Below are 21,926 nucleotides of genomic sequence, written 5' to 3'. Positions count from 1 at the left end.
ATCAGTGCAGTACAAAAGAATGCATAACACCAATTTTGTATTGCTGCCAGATTTGGTTCAGATAGTGAGATGACCCAGAAGAGGTGGTCTCATCCACTAGTGCTGTGCATCCTGCTGTAATTGTGTAGTGGATTTTTAAAAATTTTACAAAAACAACTCCGGTACCCCATGGAGCAATCATTCTCAACTGCCAATGATTGAAAATAGCAATAGCTGACTATCCCATCAGCTGCTTTGAAATCAGAAATCTCACTGGCAATCAGAGGCTGGCAATCAGTGCATCGAAGTACACTTGCATGGGCCTGCTCCATACTAATATGGACAAGCAGTATAATCACAGCTCCTTGAAGAAAAAAAAAACGTGCATTTACAGTATATAGCACCTTTCACATTCTCGGGATATCCCAAAGTGCTTCACAACCAATTAATTACTTTTGAAGTATAGTCACAATTGTTATGTAGGCAAATACAGCAGGCAATTTACACACAGCAAGGGCCCACAAACACCAATCTGATAAACAACCAGTTAAACTTTGGTATCCATTGAGGAAGGAAAGTTGCTGAAGACACTGGAGAACTCCCTGGTCATCTTCGATTGGTACCATGGGATCTTTTAGAAAGGGGACTAGTCTCTCAGTTTCAGATATTATTGGTCTCTTCAATTGTGTGACAGTTGGCAACTAACATAACTTCTTGTGGTTCCAATAAAAGGTTCCACTTGAAATAGCAAACTTTCTCTTCCAGATAGTAACTGACCTGTGCATTTCCAGCTATTTCTGATATTTATTGCAGTTGTTTGTTATTTTACATAAATGTACAATCCAACAAAATACAGTATTAATCTAAGGTCATGCCACATATTTGTTAAACCAACCAGCTATCTTCAGTATACATTCTATTGAAAAAGGAAACAGAATTTCAATCTCTAGGCGTAGCAATACATCATTTTAATTATTGGAGAATATACACACACATTAATAGGACCCATTTAACGTCCTTTTTTGTTAGACCCTTCTTTAGGAAATACCCGTAAAATGTTTTTGTTGCACAGGATAAGTTGTCAACTGGTTACTACAATATTGTTAATGTCGCCATACGCCGATGAAACCTGGAATAATAGCGACATCGCCCAACTATACCCTGAGAAACCTGTCTAACTTTTGCAACATTTCGACTCAAGTCTGTTGCGCAACAATTTAACAGCATTTGACGCATAATTATTTATAAATCCATGTCACGTTGCAAAGTTGTACAGATAGGGAGTGAGGAATTCAGAAGGGGGAGGGTTTCTTTGCAGTTGCTTGAATAATAGAGCACTCAACTCTCAAAAGTTTAAACCAAGTACTAGGCAAAAGCAGGATCAGCTAATATCTAAATGATCTAGTTTCCAAATAATAGCAAATCTGAAATGACAATGATCATCATAAAATTGTGCAGTTAAATAATACAGGTTTCTAAAATGATGCTTGCAGGCACATCAACTCCTCCTGTATTAAATGAATTATTTATTTATTATACGTACCCACGCAGGAAGATCGTGCTTAATTTCATTAGTAATCACAAACTTCTCGTCTTCCAGTAGTTGAAACGCTGCTTGTAAACGCGCAAATTTCCAGCTCCTGTTCCTCTTCCACCAAATCCACATGAGGAGCCCGAAGACGATCCAGGTAAGACTCAATCCGAAGTAACCAGTCAGGTAGACGGGGAACAGGTAAACGAACGCCTTGGCGAAGTGTGTCAGCAGGTCCATCAAGCCCGGGACCAGAGGGTTTGCTGAGCTCTCTCCCAGCTCATCACAAAGTATCTCAGAAGATACAGAAGCCCGCCGCTCGGAAAACGAGATACTTTCCCTTGCTCTGGATTTCTTCATTTCCGCGGCGGTTGTCATCTTTGTCCAGTGGTTTGATACGCAGCCTCTGCTTCAACAGCCCCAACAGGTTTACGTCGGGCGCACCTTTCACTTTTTGGGATCAAACTTCTCTGATCAACAAGCAGCTCGGCATCTCCGGCACCGCCGCGCTGGAAATCCTCGGCACATATAAAGGGTTTTTTTGCCTCCCTTCTCCTCCTTCCCAGTGTTACTCTTAACCCTCCGACCCTTCCTGCTCCGAGAACATCACTAATTTCTGGTTAGAATCGCGGTTTAAACACTCTCCGTCTCCCTCCACCCTGTCATCACTGCGCAAAAAAAATACCTTCGCCGCCTACAGAGGAGACACTCCCCTGACGCCACGCCACGCCGCCCCTTGCCCCTTGCCTCTTCCCTCTGCTGGCAGACTCGGGAACTTCTGTGCCTTGACTGCTGCTTGTTAATGCAAAACCGAAGCCCGCAACCGATATATTACTCAATGGGATCTGATGACAATATTTGCATCTTCAGTTCAACAAATGTTGAGAGTTCAAATCACTTTATGGGAAGTATTATCGTGCGAAAAAACGATCGCTTGCACTAGCGGAGTTGCTCTTGCTAAGTCCTTTTAAGTTCAATTGCTGCCCATTCAGGAGATCAGTTACAGCTCAATCCGATGCTAGTGCGTAAAGTTTGCAGATTCGCAGGTGCTAGCAAATTCTCAGCTGCAAGTCAGTAGAGAACAGCATGAAATGATTGCCCTTTTTTAAACACTGAAATGTGGCATCTGAACTATAAGACTCAAATGGTGGTTCATGACGATGGTCTGTCTGGAGAGAAGAACATTGCTGGTCACAAAGTCAAGTTTGTATTTATTTTATGATCATTAAAACATAGAAATGGAAAGTGAAAGCTCCCAATTATTTATCAACAGGAGTGACATCTGACCTTTAATCAACTGCGACTGCTGGAAATCTGAAAAAAAACAGAAAATGCTGGAGAAGCTCAGCAAGTCAGGCAACATGCGTGAAGAAGGAAAGTTAACGTTTCAGGTCGAAGACCTTTGGTCAGCAGTTCTGACGAAAGGTCTTCGACTTCAAATGTTAACTCTGTTTCCTTCTCCACAGATACTGCCTGATTTGCTGAGCTTCAGCATTTTCTGTTTTTATATCTGCCCTTTTAACCCTTCATTGAGGTGACGTTTTGGACTTTTAATAATCCTTTTTGTGCCAGTTTGCCAATTGTGGATGAGCAGTCCGATTGTTTATTTAATGCAGTAGAAAAAAAATTATGAACAAAAAAAATTAGTTGCCATGACAGTTTCCCGCCCACTCCATTATAGCTACCTAAAAGTAAGATTTGATAAATAATAAATGCATAACAATTCAAAAATATACCAAAAAAAAATCACAAGGTACCCTTTCCACCTTCCAACCAATCTAACAATTCACTCCCCACCCCACTTAAATACAGGGCCCACCTCATCAACCACCTTGACCCTGAACATACACTGTGAGTAGCAAACAGCACTAGCCCACTCCACACCCCCAATCTGGTCCAATGTGAAAAATGCAGCTGTGTACACGGCAGACCGAAAAAGGCATCCTTATGACTGTATTCCCAGTAGATTCAACTCTGGAGTTGCAATACATCTATAAAGCAAGTTTGGTTCAACTTTTTAGTTTCCAGTGGGTTATAGATAGGATCGGGCAGCAGCAATTTTCTGCTTATGTGTCTTTTGTTAAGATTGGATGTAGTTAAAAGGTGAAGTGAGTTGCAAATGGAGACAGATGACAGATACTGTACCACTGTTTCCAAAAGGTTAGTTTTCCTTTCTCACTGATGCTGCTATAAAACTGAAGCTTCAAATAGGAAGCAAAATGTTTGTGGATAAACTTTGTTAAAAAATTAAGGGAATTTTTTTTAAAGCATTAATTAGAATTTGCAAGAGATTTTCTAAATTGGATGGAAAATAGCCTCTGCATCCAGCTCCCCACTCCCATTCATTCTGAGCCCAGGCATAGGCCCCCTTATTGTCTCACAACTCAAACCCTGAAACTTTGACTCTCCTCCACCCAAGAGCCCTGCTTCACACCCAAGCCCATCCAAATGTTCCACTTTTGCATAACTGGCTCAGGGAAGGGAAAATTTGAAAGGAAGATGTACTCGAAAGACACTATAACCACAAGCAGCTTGGAGCTGCATTGCTACAAACCTGTTCTGAACTGAGGTGAAGCGGCCGAGGTTTGTGGAGAAATTGTGATTTCCCCTGAGGAAGTGTGCTATCCATTTCTTTCCCACCTGGTGCAGGTTGGTGACGATGGGGAGGGGGTGGAGAGGAGCATTTAGAAAGGCAAACAACAGGGGGAAAAGTGGAGCAATTGGCAAAAATCTGGATGAGGAGGGAAAAATCAGGAACAACAAAATTCGCAAAAGGAAATATTGCTAAAACGAAAGTAACAAAAAGAGTGGAGGTCAAACAGAGAGAGAGAAGCTAGGAAGAATTGAAGAGTAGGATGGATGTAAGTAGAAAGGTAATCACAGGAAGAGACACACAATTTTAAAAAATCTGAACAATGCTATGGAAGATTAAGTAATACATGCAAAAGTTACTTACTTTCAACCTTTTATTTTTCATGGTGTCAGCCTTGGCTCAGATCACACTCTTATCTCTGAGTCAGAAGTTTGTGGGTTCAAGCCCCACTCCAGAGACTTGAGCGGATCCTCTCACTTGACACTCTAATGCAGTACTGAGAGAGTGCTGTACAGTTGAAGCTGCTGCCTTATGGATGAGAAGTTAAACTGAAGTCCCATTTGGGCTGGATGTAAAAGATCCCATCATGCTATTTGAAGAGGAGCAGGGGAGTTCTCCTGGTGCTTGGGCCAACTTTATCCCTCAACTAACATCGCTAAAACAGATTACCTGGTCATTTTTCTCATTGTTTGTGGGGCCTTGCTGTGCGCAAATTGGCTGCTGTGCTTCTTACATTACAATAAAAACTGTACTTCTAAAGTACTTCATTGGCTGTGAGGTGTTTTGCGACTTGCTGAGGTTGTAAAAGACATTATATAAATGTAAGTTTGTTCTTTCTCTTTGATTAAACAATCTTTTATGACTGCTTTTGTTTTCATTCTGACCAGAGGTTTGATTACCAAATGGTTCCATAATGCCTTGCTCAGTAGCAATGGTTAAATTACATTTCACACATCTGTTTTAATCTCAATCTGGACTGAGAAGAGTCTAACAAAATTCTTAGAATCCGAAATGAACGTAAACATAATTATTTGGGCTTTGTCTATGAAGTTGGATTTGTAGCAGTAAGAGCTGGGGATGGCTACCGATAGAGCTCACGCGGAGAAGACTTTAATGGGCTGCTTCCATTGCAAGTGCATTTTGCTTTTGTGAATTTCTAATGAACTATTATAATATCAAAGTAATCTTAAGCATATCACAAAGCAAATAAGGCAGGAATTTTGAATATTCCTGAGGTATGTTACCTGTTAGATATCACCAACATGCATAGAATACCTTGATATTTTGTATTGCAAAATAACAATTGGATTTGGTATGCATTAACTGTACATTGCAAAACATGTTGCTAATCTTCTTTGAGAAGAAGGTTGAGATTATCTTTAATTTCTGCTTTTGGCACAGTGGTCAGAGTTCAACACGATGCCCTTTTTCATTCTTCCTTAGTAAGGAAATTACACGTTCTGTGGGTATAATAGAGACACAGCCATGATATAACTATGTGTCTGAAAAAAACTAATTGCAAATAGTGCAATGGAATGATCAAGTACCTATCCTCTCAGGATCTGGGGCTTGTCCATCTGGAGGGATGCGGGGATAAGAGGGGTGACGATCCCAGGCAGCGGAGGCACTCAGGTCAAGGCCTCCCTGTACATGGACGACATCGCTGACTTTTGCTCGGATCAGCTGTCGGTCTGCAGATTGATGACCATCTGCGACCTGTTCGAACTGGCCTCAGGGGCCAGGGTAAATCGCACCAAGAGCGAGGCCATGTTCTTTGGGAACTGGACCGACCGATGCTTTGTCCCCTTCACCGTCAGGTCGGATTACCTGAAGGTGCTGGGGATCTGGTTCGGGGGGGCATGCACCAAGAACTGGAAGGAGCGTATCTCCAAGGTGAGGCAGAAACTGGGACTGTGGGAACGACGATCCCTCTCGACCGTGGGCAAAATCCTGGTCATCAGGTGCGAGGTGCTTTCAGTGTTGCTGTACTTGGCACAGGTCTGGCCCATACCTCGGTCCTGCACCGTGACAGTCACCCGAGCCATCTTCCGCTTTATCTGGAGATCAAAAATGGACCGTGTCCGCAGGGATACGATGTACAAATCTCTGGAGAAAGGGGGGAAAGGCGTGCCCTCATCCTGATGGCTACTTTCGTGTGCAGCTGCATCAAGTTGTGCGTGGACCCTTGGTACGCAAACACAAAGTGTCACTACGTGCTGAGGTTCTACCTGTCCCCAGTGTTGAGAAGGATGGGCCTGGCCACACTGCCACGGAACGCTCCGTCCAGTTGGACCATTCCACCCCACCTGTCCTTCATTGAAAAGTTTATGCGAAAAAACACCTTCGACCACAAGGCGATCAGCAAGTGGTCCGCACGTAACATCCTCGAAACCCTGCGGGAAAAGGAGACAATGGATCCTGTCGGTTGGTTCCCCGAGCAGACTGTCAATGTCATTTGGCAGAATGCCTCATCGCCAGAGCTTTCAAACAAGCACCAAGACATAGCTTGGCTGGTGGTGAGAAGGGCCCTTCCCGTCAGATCCTTCATGCACTTCCGGTGTCTCAGCGCCACCGCGCGCTGTCCCCGAGGAGGCTGCGGTGGAGACGAGACCGTCACCCATCTCCTTCTGGAATGTGCCTTTGCAAAGAAGGTCTGGAGAGAGATGCAGTGGTATCTGCCCAGATTCGTCCCGAGCAGTTCCGTAACACAGGACTCTGTGGTCTACGGGCTGTTCCCGGGGACGCACACCGAGACAGACATCAACTGCTGCTGGAAGATCATCAACTCGGTGAAAGACGCCCTTTGGTCTGCCCGAAACTTGCTGGTCTTGCAGTGCAAGGAGCTGTCCTCGACCGAGTGTTGCAGACTGGCACATTCCAAGGTCCAGGACTACATGTTCAGGGACGCACTGAGGATGGGTTTGGCCGCCGCAAAGTCTCTGTGGGGAAAGGCAACCGATTAGAGCCTTCCCGCCATTGTATACCGAGGGGAGGCAATCAGGGAAAAACCCCTCGGGCAGAATGTAAAATTCAAATTGATGTAATGTACCTGTAATGAATCTGTAAGCAATAATCTGTGTTGAGTGTGATGCAATGAGGCACCCTAGAGTGTCATGAACTGTAATTATGTACAATGTGTTCATTGAACTGTACTTGATGTAACCTGCAAATTGTATAATCTGTATTGTGTACGTTTGGAATGTGATATGACAACTGTATTGTATGTATTGCTGCAAATTTTATGAATAAAGTATATTTTTGGAAAAGAAATCTTTTAAAAGGGTGACAAAACAAATGCAGATGACTACAGATTTACTCAGTATTAAAGGAAAACTAAAGAAATTCATTATCAGGAGTAAACCTCAGTAAATAGCAGTCAATGTAGATTCATCAACAACTTACATTAAAGCAGCTTTAATATGGAAAAACATCCCAAAGCTCTTCATAGAGGCAATTTTTAAAAAAAATGCAGAAGGGTTCAGAAGATTCAAAAGGGCAGATCCTGCCTGACTAACCACCATGAATTTTTTTTTTGAGGAAGTGACACCCCAAGTGAAATGTGGAAAACCCTACAACATGGTTTATCTGGACTTCTAAAAAGCATTTGATAAAATCCAGATGAAAGACTACTGGTCAAGCTCATAGTGTGGATTCAGGGCAAACTTTGGGAAGTAAGAATAATTTGATTGAAGAGTTGAGGACAACAAGGAGTTGTTAGAGAAGTAATGTTGGGTGGGTGAAGTGCCACTTGGGGGTCATAGGGATTGGTGTTCAGACAGCTATTGTTTCTTATTTACTTTAAAACCTCATTGCAAATTGGTCAGATTTGCAGACACAGTCCCCACCGCTTATAGGAAGCACCTTTGTTTGAATGCGATTTGCTCACTTTACGTGGTGATCGGTATAACGCCTAAAGTTTATCTTTCTCTAATGAGCTCCCCAATTTCCAGCCTCTCCAATGGAAGCAGAAAAGATATTGGCGAAAAGCTTTCGCGTCTGCAACAGTGATTGGATATGTCCGGATAAAAAAAAAGTGGAAATGTCAACTTTGCATGAACAACAAACTATAACGGATGTGGAAAAGTACATGTGAAGCAAAGCAAATGAAGGATGGAAGAACAGAAATGGGAAAGACGCTCGCAGAGAAAAAGCCGTGGCCTTTTCAGAGCCGATGATTAGCAATGTAAAACCTGTGGGAATGTGAATTGGGCAAAAAGATCAGAGTGCAACATATACAACACTCCAAAGTCTGCCAAACTAAAAGAGAGGACTGGATATGGAGCTGGATTTAATGAAAGAGAAAACATTGAGTTAATAAAATTTTTTAAAAATCAATTACAGCTTTAAAGACTGCCAGAGAGGACAGTTAAAATTCACCCTGTAGCGCGTCTGTATTTACCAGATAGCTTTCAAATCTGGGCTATTTATCACAGCTGATAGACTGTAGACACAAATTCACTGGAATGGTAATGAGATCTCTTTTTGCTTTGGTCAGTCCTTGATAGGGGAGGGGAAATCTCCTGCATAGCTATTCAGATTTTGGGAAAGGATTTTTGTCCGAAAATATAAAATATTAAAATGAAGTTTGCCTCAATAAAGCTCTTTTATTACATTCAGTGTACCTTAATGTGGTGTGATCTAGTGAGTAAGCACAAGTATTTCTGTCCGAAATCGCGCTGGAGATGGCGGAAATGGTGGAGGATGATATGTTGAATGTGGAGGTTGGCGGGGTGGAAGATGAGGACAAGGGGGACCCCATCATGGTTCTGGGAGGGAAGGGAAGGGATGAGGGCAGATGTGCGGGAAATAGGACGGACATGGTTGAGGGCCCTATCAACTAGAGTGGAGGGGAATCCATGGTTGAGGAAAAAAGAAGACATATCGGAAGCATTGGTGTGGAAGGTGGCATAGTCAGAACAGATGCAACAGAGACGGAGAAACTGGCAGAAGGGAATAGAGTCCTTACAGAAAGTGGGATGGGAGGAAGTGTAATCAAGGTAGCTGTGGGAGTCAGTGGGCTTATAATAGATATTCACTGACAACCTATCCCCAGAAATGGACATAGAGAAGTTGGGGAAGGGAAGAGTCAGAGGTGGACTATGTGAAGGCGAGGGAAGGGTGGAAATTGGAAGCAAAGCTGATGAAATTTTCCAGTTCGGGGCAAGAGCAGGAAATGGCACCGATACAGTCATCAATGTATGGGAAAAAGAGGCGAGGGCAGGGACCTGAATAGGACTGGAACAAGGAAGGTTCCACGTATCCCACAAAATGGCAGGCATAGCTGGGACCCAGAGCGAGGCCTTTTATTTGGAGGAAGTAAGTGGAGTCAAAGGAGAAGTCAGCTTGTCAGTGTTTTACATGAAAACTCAACTTTTTTTTGGCAGGCTTCCAGAAAAATTTAGAAGACTTATTGGTTCTTGTAATTTTGTTAATATTTAGTTGTCAAGTTACCTAGATTATAAATAATTTTGATGTTAGTTAAGATGATTTGCAAGTAAGAATTTTTAAAGGACCAATGTCATCTGGTACAGTTTCTTTACTGGGCTTATAATAGAAAGGTTACACATTGACCAAATGCATCAATGGACGTTCTCCTCTCTAGGGTAGAGTTCCTCCCACCCCTCTAAATTCACCCAACCCTGTACCACACTCCTGGGTGGGGACTTATTGCAGATGCACAGTGGGCTCCTGGCGAGATTCCCACCATCAAATGGAACCCCCCCACCACCACCATGCAACCAAGGTAACTCCAGGAGAGAAATCTGTCAGGGGCCTGGGTCACACAAGCTGCAGCCATTTTGCTGCAGCAAGGAGAAGGAACAGCCAGTGGTAGTCCCGGGATGGATGGTGGGAGGAAATTCCCAATTGGGGTGGTGAGGCAACTGTACGCCTCACGGCCTGAATTTTCCAAAATTCTGCACCCCGATCCTGCTTGATTTCAGGTGGGATTGCAGAGGACAATTTCCCCCATTATCCCTTCATGACTACAGCCACACCTTTTTAAATTTACATAACAAACAAAAAGTACATTGTAAAAGCTTATATTGTGACACACCTAGTGCTTAGTACAGCATAACTGTCATGCTGATTCAAAATGGGGGGATTGCAATTGAGTTTTTGGAATAAATAATTATAGGAACTGAAAGTGAAAGCTCCCTTAGATAGTGACAAGGAACTTTTAATGATAAAGTAATGTAATATAGAAACATAGAAAATAGGAGCAAGAGGAGGCCATTCGGCCCTTCGGGACTGCTCCGGCATTCAAAATGATCATGGCTCATCGTCTAACTCAGTACCCTGTTCCCGCTTTTTCCCCATATCCTTTGATCCCTTTAGCATTAAGAAATATATCCAACTCCTTCTTGAATACATCTAATGACTTGGCCTCCACTGCCTTCTGTGGTAGAGAATTCCACAGGTTCACCACCCTCTGAGTGAAGAAATTTCTCCTCGACTCCGTTCTAAATAGCATACCCCGTATCCTGAGACTGTGACCCCTGGTTCTGGACTCCCCAGCCATCGGGAACATCCTCCCTGCATCTAGTCTGTTTAGTCCTGTTAGAATTTTATATGTTTCGATGAGATCACCTCTCATTCTTCTAAACTCTAGTGAATATAGGCCTAGTCGACCCACTCTCTCCTCATACGTCAGTCCTGCCATCCCAGGAATCAGTCTGGTAAACCTTCGTTGCACTCCCTCCATGGCAAGGACATCCTTCCTCAGATAAGAAGACCAAAACTGCACACAATACTCCAGATGTGGTCTCACCAATGCCCCATATAACTGCAGTAAGACATCCCTGCTCTTGTACTCAAATCCTCTTGCAATGAAGGCCAACATACCATTTGCCTTCCTAACTGCTGCACCACCTGAATGCTCGCTTTCAGCGACTGGTGTACAAGGACACCCAGGTCTCATTGCACCTCCCCTTTTCCCAATCTATCACCATTCAGATAATAATCTGCCTTTCTGTTTTACAACCAAAGTGGTTGACCTCACATTTATCCACGTTGTACTGCATTTGCCATGTTCTTGCCCACTCACCCAACTTGTCTAAATCACATTGGAGCCTCTTTGTATCCTCCTCACAGCTCACATTCCACCCCAGCGTTGTGTCATCTGCAAACTTGGAAATGTTACATTTAGTTCCCTCATCCAAATCATTGATATATATTGTGAATAGCTGGGGCCCAAGCACTGATCCCTGCGGTACCCCACTAGTCACTGCCTGCCACCCGGAAAAAGACCCGTTTATTCCTACTTTCTGTTTCCTGTCTGTCAACCAATTCTCAATCCATACCAGTATATTCCCCCCAATCCCATGTGCTTTAATTTTGCACACTGTCCTCTTGTGTGGAACCTTATCAAAAGCCTTCTGAAAATCCAAATACACCACATCCACTGGTTCTCCCCTATCTATTCTACTAGTTACATCCTCAAAAAACTCCAGTAGATTTGTTAAGCATGATTTCCCCTTCTTAAACCCATGCTGACTTTGTCCAATCCCATTAATGCCCTCCAAGTGTTCTGTTATCACATCTTTTATAATAAACTCTAGCATTTTCCCCTACTGGTCTGTAATTCCCTGTTTTTTCTCTCCCTCCTTTTTTAAACAGTGGGGTTACATTTGCCACCCTCCAATCTGTAGGAACTGTTCCAGAGTCTATAGGATTTTGGAAGATGATCACCAATGCATCCACTATGTCCAGGGCCACTTCCTTTAGTACTCTGGGATGTAGATTATCAGGCCCTGGGGATTTGCCAGCCTTTAGCCCCATTAATTTCCCTAGCACTTTTTTTTTACTAATACTGGTTTCCTTCAGTTCCTCCCTCTCACTAGACCCTTGGTTCCCTAACATTTCTGGGAGGTTATTTGTGTCCTCCTTTGTGAAGACACAACCAAAGTATGTGTTTAATTGTTCTGCCATTTCTTTGTTCCCCATTATAATTTCCCGCATTTCTGACTGTAAGGGACCTACATTTGTCTTCACTAATCTTTTTCTCTTGACATATTTATAGAAGCGTTTACAGTCAGTTTTTATGTTCCCTGCTAGTTTACTCTCATACTCTATTTTCCCCTCTTAATCAATCTCTTTGTCCTCCTTTGCTGAATTCTGAACTGTTCCCAATCCTCAGGCTTGCCGCTTTTTCTGGCAATTTTAAATGTCTCCTCTTTGGATGTAATACTATCCCTAATGGTGGAATCAATTTTAGAAGGACATTCTTATGCAATGACCTCAATAATAGTGTAAAAGGTCAAAATGGAAGAACAACTTGCCTACAGAGAAATAGGGAAATCTATCATGTGCTGAGCTCAAGAACAGAACATGTTGTAATACAGAAAGCAAAATGTTAACATTTTGTCAACTTTCACGAAAGTACAAAGAGTACTCTTCTGTTTAAACCCTCTCCAAGGATAATGTACACAGACTCTTAAGCTCTCCCTTTTCCACATGTGAAAACATTTATGAATGACTTCCTAAGTCTAAGTCGTATCATCTTTGCAAGGGAACATTACGGTTCAGATCTTTTTTTCATTCTTTGATTATACTATGTGCACTTTATTTCTAGGCACTTTGCTTCTTCTAAAGCATGATTTTTAAAACTTCTGGACCATTAGCACTATAGTGATTGATTTTTGTGATTCTCCACTGTTTTACCTTTATGATTTTCCCTTCCAAAAGAGGAGCGAGCCGAGCGGAGGGAGCGTCCGATAAAAGGCGGGATTTCAGAGCGCTGAGAACAGCTGAGAGGAGCCGAGCCGAGCGGAGGGAGCGTCCGATAAAAGGCGGGATTTCAGAGCGCTGAGAGGAGCCGAGCCGAGCGGAGGGATCGTCCGATAAAAGGCGGGATTTCAGAGCGCTGAGAACAGCTGAGAGGAGCCGAGCCGAGCGGAGGGAGCGTCCGATAAAAGGCGGGATTTCAGAGCGCTGAGAACAGCTGAGAGGAGCCGAGCCGAGCGGAGGGAGCGTCCGATAAAAGGCGGGATTTCAGAGCGCTGAGAACAGCTGAGAGGAGCCGAGCCGAGCGGAGCTGCGACCGAGTTCGAAGTGACGTCAGGAATCAGATCGGGACGCGACACAGGGGAGGCACCTGATTGGTGAGTAGGTTCAGGTGAGTATTTCTCCTTATCTACAGTAACTGAAGTAAAAGGAAAGGGAAGGTCTGCAGGTCTTATAGGAAGTAGCGTTTATTTTTAGTGAATCAAGGTCCCTAGTGTAGTTAACATTCTCTAAATTGAGAACAATTTAAAGGAGTAAACTCCTTAAAGGGAGTGGTAAGTAGTTTTTCTTTCCTTTTTTTTTCTCTTGACATTGTAGTTGTTCTTAAGCTAATTTAAGGGTTAAGTCATGGCAGGAGATCCCAGCGCCGTGTCATGTTCCTCTTGTGGGATGTGGGAATTCAGGGCTCCTTCCTGTATCCCTGATTCCTTCACCTGCGGGAAGTGTGTCCAGCTGCAGCTATTGTTTGACCGCTTGACGGCTCTGGAGCTGCGGATGGACTCACTTTGGAGCATCCGCGATGCTGAGAAAGTCGTGGATAGCACGTTCAGTGAGTTGGTCACACCGCAGATAAAAATTACTGAGGGAGATAGTGAATGGGTGACCAACAGACAGAGGAAGAGTAGGAAGGCAGTGCAGGGGTCCCCTGCGGTCATCTCCCTCCAAAACAGGTATACCGTTTTGGATACTGTTGGCGGAGATGGCTCACCAGGGGAAGGTGGCAGTGGCCAGGTTCATGGCACCGTGGCTGGCTCTGCTGCACAGGAGGGCAGGAAAAAGAGTGGCAGAGCTATAGTGATAGGGGACTCGATTGTAAGGGGAATAGACAGGCGTTTCTGCGGACGCAACCGAGACTCCAGGATGGTATGTTGCCTCCCTGGTGCAAGGGTCAAGGATGTCTCGGAGCGGCTGCAGGACATTCTGGAGGGGGAGGGTGAACAGCCAGTTGTCGTGGTGCATATAGGCACCAACGATATAGGTAAAAAACAGGATGAGGTCCTACAAGCTGAATTTAGGGAGTTAGGAGTTAAACTAAAGAGTAGGACCTCAAAGGTAGTAATCTCAGGATTGCTACCAGTGCCACGGGTTAGTCAGAGTAGGAATGACAGGATAGCTAAGATGAATACGTGGCTTGAGAGATGGTGCAAGCTGGAGGGATTCAAATTCCTGGGCCATTGGAACCGGTTCTGGGGGAGGTGGGACCAGTACAAATTGGACGGTCTGCATCTGGGCAGGACTGGAACCAATGTCCTAGGGGGAGTGTTTGCCAGTGCTGTTGGGGAGGGTTTAAACTAATGTGGCAGGGGGATGGGAACCGATGCAGGAAGTCAGTGGGAAATAAAGTGGTGACAGAAACAAAAGGCAGTAAGGGAGAGTGTACAGAACATGACCGGACAGATGGTCTGAGAAAGCAGGGCAAAGACCAAGGGAAGTCTAGATTAAACTGCATTTATTTCAATGCAAGAAGTCTGATGGGCAAGGCAGATGAACTCAGGGCATGGATGGGTACATGGGACTGGGATGTTATAGCTATTACTGGCTAAGGGAGGGGCAGGACTGGCAGCTCAATGTTCCAGGGTACAGATGCTATAGGAAAGATAGAGCAGGAGGTAAGAGAGGAGGGGGAGTTGCGTTCTTGATTAGGGAGAACATCACGGCAGTAGTGAGAGGGGATATATCCGAGGGTTCGCCCACTGAGTCCATATGGGTAGAACTGAAAAATAAGAAGGGAGAGATCACTTTGATAGGATTGTACTACAGACCCCCAAATAGTCAACGGGAAATTGAGGAGCAAATATGTAAGGAGATTACAGACAGCTGCAAGAAAAATAGGGTGGTAATAGTAGGGGACTTTAACTTTCCCAACATTGACTGGGACAGCCATAGCATTAGGGGCTTGGATGGAGAGAAATTTGTTGAGTGTATTCAGGAGGAATTTCTCATTCAGTATGTGGATGGCCCGACTAGAGAGGGGGCAAAACTTGACCTCCTCTTGGGAAATAAGGAAGGGCAGGTGACAGAAGTGTTAGTGAGGGATCACTTTGGGACCAGTGATCATAATTCCATTAGTTTTAAGATAGCTATGGAGAAGGATAGGTCTGGCCCAAAAGTTAAAATTCTAAATTGGGGAAAGGCCAATTTTGATGGTATTAGACAGGAACTTTCAGAAGTTGATTGGGAGAGTCTGTTGGCAGGCAAAGGGACGTCTGGTAAGTGGGAGGCTTTCAAAAGTGTGTTAACCAGGGTTCAGGGTAAGCACATTCCTTATAAAGTGAAGGGCAAGGCTGGTAGAAGTAGGGAACCTTGGATGACTCGGGAGATTGAGGCACTAGTCAAAAATAAGAAGGAGGCATATGACATGCATAGGCAGCTGGGATCAAGTGGATCCCTTGAAGAGTATAGAGATTGCCGGAGTAGAGTTAAGAGAGAAATCAGGAGGGCAAAAAGGGGATATGAGATTGCTTTGGCAGATCAGGCAAAGGTGAATCCAAAGAGCTTCTACAAATACATAAAGGGCAAAAGGGTAACTAGGGAGAGAGTAGGGCCTCTTAAGGATCAACAAGGTCATCTATGTGCGGAACCACAAGAGATGGGTGAGATCCTGAATGAATATTTCACATCGGTATTTACGGTTGAGAAAGGCATGGATGTTAGGGAACTTGGGGAAATAAATAGTGATGTCTTGAGGAGTGTACATATTACAGAGAGGGAGGTGCTGGAAGTCTTAACGCGCATCAAGGTAGATAAATCTCCGGGACCTGATGAAATGTATCCCAGGACGTTATGGGAGGTTAGGGAGGAAATTGCGGGTCCCCTAGCAGAGATATTTGAATCATCCACCGCTACAGGTGAGGTGCCTGAAGATTGGAGGGTAGCAAATGTTGTGCCTTTGTTTAAGAAGGGCGGCAGGGAAAAGCCTGGGAACTACAGACCAGTGAGCCTGACATCTGTAGTGGGTAAGTTGTTAGAGGGTATTCTGAGGGACAGAATCTACAGGCATTTGGAGAGGCAGGGACTAATTAGGAACAGTCAGCATGGTTTTGTGAGAGGAAAATCATGTCTCACGAATTTGATTGAGTTTTTTGAAGGGGTAACCAAGAAGATAGATGAGGGCTGTGCAGTAGACGTGGTCTACATGGACTTCAGCAAAGCATTTGACAAGGTACCGCATGGTAGGTTGTTACATAAGGTTAAATCTCATGGGATCCAAGGTGAGGTAGCCAATTGGATACAAAATTGGCTTGACGACAGAAGACAGAGGGTGGTTGTCGAGGGTTGTTTTTCAAACTGGATGCCTGTGTCCAGCGGTGTGCCTCAGGGATCGGTGCTGGGTCCGCTGTTATTTGTTATTTATATTAATGATTTGGATGAGAATTTAGGAGGCATGGTTAGTAAGTTTGCAGATGACACCAAGATTGGTGGCATTGTGGACAGTGAAGAAGGTTATCTAGGATTGCAACGGGATCTTGATAAATTGGGCCAGTGGGCCGATGAATGGCAGATGGAGTTTAATTTAGATAAATGTGAGGTGATGCATTTTGGTAGATCGAATCGGGCCAGGACCTACTCCGTTAATGGTAGGGCGTTGGGGAGAGTTATAGAACAAAGAGATCTAGGAGTACAGATTCATAGCTCCTTGAAAGTGGAGTCACAGGTGGATAGGGTGGTGAAGAAGGCATTCAGCATGCTTGGTTTCATTGGTCAGAACATTGAATGCAGGAGTTGGGATGTCTTGTTGAAGTTGTACAGGGCATTGGTGAGGCCACACTTGGAGTACTGTGTACAGTTCTGGTCACCCTATTATAGAAAGGATATTATTAAACTAGAAAGAGTGCAGAAAAGATTTACTAGGATGCTACCGGGACTTGATGGTTTGACTTACAGGGAGAGGTTAGACAGACTGGGACTTTATTCCCTGGAGAGTAGGAGGTTAAGGGGTGATCTTATAGAAGTCTATAAAATAATGAGGGGCATAGATAAGGTCGATAGTCAAAATCTTTTCCCAAAGGTAGGGGAGTCTATAACGAGGGGGCACAGATTTAAGGTGAGAGGGGAGAGATACAAAAGGATCCAGAGGGGCAATTTTTTCACTCAAAGGGTGGTGAGTGTCTGGAACGAGCTGCCAGAGGCAGTAGTAGAGGCGGGTACAATTTTGTCTTTTAAAAAGCATTTGGACAGTTACATGGGGAAGATGGGTATCGAGGGATATGGGCCAAGTGCAGGCAATTGGGACTAGCTTAGTGGTATAAACTGGGCGACATGGACATGTTGGGCCGAAGGGCCTGTTTCCATGTTGTAACTTCTATGATTCTATGATTCTATGATTCTATGACTGTGTAGCTTGAGTTCCACATTTGATAAAGTGGTAGGAAGAATGTACCAGTACAAAGTGACGCCACTATAATCTTTATATTATTCATCACAAAGTCATTCATTTTTTGACTAGGTTTCTTCATTTTCAATCAGTATATATAGGACTGCATGTATCATATGGCTGAGGGGTGACCTGGTAGAGGTCTTTTAGATAATGACAGGGTTTGATAGGGTAGACGTAGGGAAAATGTTTCCACTTATTGAGGAGTCCAAAACTAGAGGTCATAAATATAAAACAAATCCCATAGGGAATTCAGGAGAAACTTCTTTACCCAAAGAGTGGTAAGAATGTGGAACACCCTGCCACAAGGAGTAGTTGAGGCAAATAGCATAGATGCACTGAAGGGGAAGCTAGATAAGCACACAAGGGAGTAAGGAATAGAAGGGTACCCTGATAGGATTAGATGAGGTAGGGAAGGAGGAGGCACGTGTGGAGCATAAATGCCGGCATAGACCAGTTGGGCTGAATGGCCTGTTTCTGTGCTGTAGTCTCGATGTAACTGGAACTTGAACACCAAACCCTGTACACTGTTTTTGGGCAATTATAATGCTCTTATTGTAATCCATAATAAAGATAAAAAGAAATTTATTTGATCAAATTGTTATGTTAAAATCATTTTGACTGGATCTACGTTCTTGTACGTGAGAGTGGTATTAATGTAGCATTTCTAATCTAATGAAACTGATAAAGTTAAAGCAATTGTCAGGTTTTGAATTTGACCCTAGCTCTAGCACCAGTGCTAAAGAGGTACCAGTTAAGCTTGAGGAAGGAGGCTAGCCAAATTAACATGGAGCAGGGTGTTGGAAATACTGGCTCATTATCTAAATTTTACTTTTTTATTGTAATGATATCAATTACGTTTGGTTTTAACCCTGTCAAAATATGAACTTATTTTACTCATTAGAGTGTCTTCTAGGGAAGTCGAGGGATATGGGGATCGAGCGGGAAAGTGGAGTTGAGGCCAAAGATCAGCCATGATCTTATTAAATGGCGGAGCAGGCTGGAGGGGCCGTATGGCCTACTCCTGCTCCTATTTCTTATGTTCTTATGTTCTACATGTATGTTCTCTCCCATGAGCTACAACTGGACTCCCATCTTACAGTTATTTACAAGATTTCAACTGGTGATTCAAGTATATACAAGATAGTAATTTAAATCATTCCGTACCACTATAACCTGTGTAAAATATATTAGGATAGATCTTCCTTTGGGCCTCCGCCAACAGATGTAGTATGCCTGAAATATCTAAGAGGAAAGAGGTGCAAACAAGTTTTCCCTCCTGGGCTATTTGGATGACCCGAGTGCACTCCCTGAGCAAACCCTGGCTGGCCCAAGCTCCAGAAGGCAGCAGCAAGAAAGAACCAAGACCTGAAGATCATCCTGGAAGGGGAGGGGGGTGGGGGAATGGGGAATCCACCAAAAAAATGGAGAATTATCAGGTGCTCATGAGCCATTTTCATGCTGCCCTCAAGATGCCTTCAGACCCTCCCGGCATAATTCCCAATGCCTGGTTTCTTCGGGTGCTCCTCTGCTGGGCTCCCAATTGTTGGATGATCAGAAAACTGAGGCTAGAGGCCGAGAAAGCCCCCTCCCCCTCATTTCCATTCTGACACAGGGCCTGTGGCTATTCCAGGTGAGACCCATTGATGTCAGACTGGGAATACTGAAGAAATCCTGCAAGAGTGTAAAATCCTGCAGTGGGTTGAAGACCGATTTATCAGGTTTCTACCCCTTTTTCCTCTATGTTGCACCTGGGAACTGAGAACAGCAAGAGGAGTATGTCCCCTTACTTTATCTATTACATTTCTCCCTTAGGAGGCTGCCATTTTCATGTACTATATACGGTCTCAGATATACCAAGATATAACAATTGCCGTAATTGTTGCTTAGTCTACAAAACAGAATTTTTTCTCATCTATTCTGCTCTCTTGTCACTTAACTTACCACCTAAAGTTGCAGAATAAAACTAGGTGAAATATATTTAGGATATTTAAGGTAATGCACTAGGTGGTAAGTTAAACTGAAATTTCCTTTAGTACATCCTGAAATTTGGCAATGGTCAGGTGGACATAACAAACTTCAATTGTAGTGATAGGTGACCTTTCAACTTTCCCTCAGGTACATGTGATTAGTTACCCTTTAATAATAGTATGGTTCCCATAACATCACAATTTTATCTGCATGTCACAATGGTGATTAGTCATCCAGCTAGACAAATAAACGAGCAAATCTCAGGTTTCATTCAACATGTAAAAGTGCAATGCTAATTTATTAATCAGGAGAATATTTGCTGATCTGATACTGTCATTTTGTAATTGAATATTCTATGGGACTGTTCAAAAAATAATTTTAATAGTACACCAAGTTTTTTTTTTATTCGTTCACGGGATGTGGACGTCGCTGGCGAGGCCAGCATTTATTGCCCATCCCTAATTGCCCTCGAGAAGGTGGTGGTGAGCCACCTTCTTGAACCGCTGCAGTTCGTGTGGTGACGGTTCTCCCACAGTGCTGTTAGGAAGGGAGTTCCAGGATTTTGACCCAGCGACAATGAAGGAACGGCGATATATTTCCAAGTCGGGATGGTGTGTGACTTGGAGGGGAACGTGCAGGTGGTGTTGTTCCCATGCACCTGCTGCTCTTGTCCTTCTAGGTGGTAGAGGTCGCGGGTTTGGGAGGTGCTGTCGAAGAAGCCTTGGCGAGTTGCTGCAGTGCATCCTGTGGATGGTGCACACTGCAGCCACAGTGCGCCGGTGGTGAAGGGAGTGAATGTTTAGGGTGGTGGATGGGGTGCCAATCAAGCAGGCTGCTTTATCTTGGATGGTGTCGAGCTTCTTGAGTGTTGTTGGAGCTGCACTCATCCAGGCAAGTGGAGAGTATTCCATCACACTCCTGACTTGTGCCTTGTAGATGGTGGAAAGGCTTTGGGGAGTCAGGAGGTGAGTCACTCGCCGCAGAATACCCAGCCTCTGACCTGCTCTCGTAGCCACAGTATTTATATGGTTGGTCCAGTTCAGTTTCTGGTCAATGGTGACCCCCAGGATGTTGATGGTGGGGGATTCAGCGATGGTAATGCCGTTGAATGTCAAGGGGAGGTGGTTAGACTCTCTCTTGTTGGAGATGGTCATTGCCTGGCACTTATCTGGCGCGAATGTTACTTGCCACTTATGAGCCCAAGCCTGGATGTTGTCCAGGTCTTGCTGCATGCGGGCTCGGACTGCTTCATTATCTGAGGGGTTGCGAATGGAACTGAACACTGTGCAGTCATCAGCGAACATCCCCATTTCTGACCTTATGATGGAGGGAAGGTCATTGATGAAGCAGCTGAAGATGGTTGGGCCTAGGACACTGCCCTGAGGAACTGCTGCAGCAATGCCCTGGGGCTGAGATGATTGGCCTCCAACAACCACTACCATCTTCCTTTGTGCTAGGTCTGACTCCAGCCACTGGAGAGTTTTCCCCCTGATTCCCATGGACTTCAATTTTACTAGGGCTCCTTGGTGCCACACTCGGTCAAATGCTGCCTTGATGTCAAGGGCAGTCACTCTCATCTCACCTCTGGAATTCAGCTCTTTTGTCCATGTTTGGACCAAGGCTGTAATGAGGTCTGGAGCTGAGTGGTCCTGGCGGAACCCAAACTGAGCATCGGTGAGCAGGTTATTGGTGAGTAAGTGCCGCTTGGTAGCACTGTCGACGACACCTTCCATCACTTTGCTGATGATTGAGAGTAGACTGATGGGGCGGTAATTGGCCGGATTGGATTTGTCCTGCTTTTTGTGGACAGGACATACCTGGGCAATTTTCCACATTGTCGGGTAGATGCCAGTGTTGTAGCTGTACTGGAACAGCTTGGCGAGAGGCGCAGCTAGTTCTGGAGCACAAGACTTCAGCACCACAGCTGGGATGTTGTCGGGGCCCATAGCCTTTGTAGTATCCAGTGCACTCAGCCGTTTCTTGATATCACGTGGAGTGAATCGAATTGGCCGAAGACTGGCTTCCGTGATGGTGGGGATATCGGGAGGAGGCTGAGATGGATCATCCACTCGGCACTTCTGGCTGAAGATGGTTGCAAATGCTTCAGCCTTCTCTTTTGCACTCACGTGCTGGACTCCGCCATCATTGAGAATGGGGATGTTTGCAGAGCCTCCTCCTCCCGTTAGTTGTTTAATTGTCCACTACCATTCACGACTGGATGTGGCAGGACTGCAGAGCTTTGATCTGATCCGTTGGTTGTGGAATCGCTTAGCTCTGTCTATAGCATGTTGCTTCCGCTGTTTAGCATGCATGTAGTCCTGAGTTGTAGCTTCACCAGGTTGGTACCTCATTTTTAGGTACGCCTGGTGCTGCTCCTGGCATGCTCTTCTACACTCCTCATTGAACCAGGGTTGATCCCCTGGCTTGTTGGTAATGGTAGAGTGAGGAATATGCCGGGCCATGAGGTTACAGAT

General features: G+C 44.5%; 2 protein-coding genes across 2 annotated transcripts in view; one reads left to right on the top strand and one right to left on the bottom strand.

Moving 5' to 3' along the window:
- LOC137323610 (extended synaptotagmin-3-like) overlaps window positions 1–2,198 on the bottom strand; it is a 126,080-nt gene extending 123,882 nt beyond the window's left edge. The window contains exon 1 of the mRNA XM_067987293.1: window positions 1,523–2,198. Within this exon, the coding sequence (XP_067843394.1) occupies window positions 1,523–1,888 (366 nt within the window). The 5' untranslated portion in view covers window positions 1,889–2,198. The remainder of the gene's footprint in view (window positions 1–1,522) is intronic.
- Window positions 1,479–7,286, top strand: LOC137323612 (uncharacterized). Its single transcript, XM_067987301.1, has 2 exons — window positions 1,479–1,667; window positions 4,496–7,286. Exon 2 carries the CDS (start codon window positions 5,897–5,899, stop codon window positions 7,064–7,066), a length of 1,170 nt encoding a protein of 389 aa, XP_067843402.1. The 5' UTR covers window positions 1,479–1,667; window positions 4,496–5,896; the 3' UTR covers window positions 7,067–7,286.
- Window positions 7,287–21,926: the final 14,640 nt, after the last annotated feature.

Source organism: Heptranchias perlo, chromosome 7, assembly GCF_035084215.1.
Source record: "Heptranchias perlo isolate sHepPer1 chromosome 7, sHepPer1.hap1, whole genome shotgun sequence".
Taxonomy (NCBI): domain Eukaryota; kingdom Metazoa; phylum Chordata; class Chondrichthyes; order Hexanchiformes; family Hexanchidae; genus Heptranchias; species Heptranchias perlo.
The sequence above is the reverse complement of the archived record's forward strand: the minus strand, read 5'-3'. Positions and strand labels throughout refer to the sequence as shown.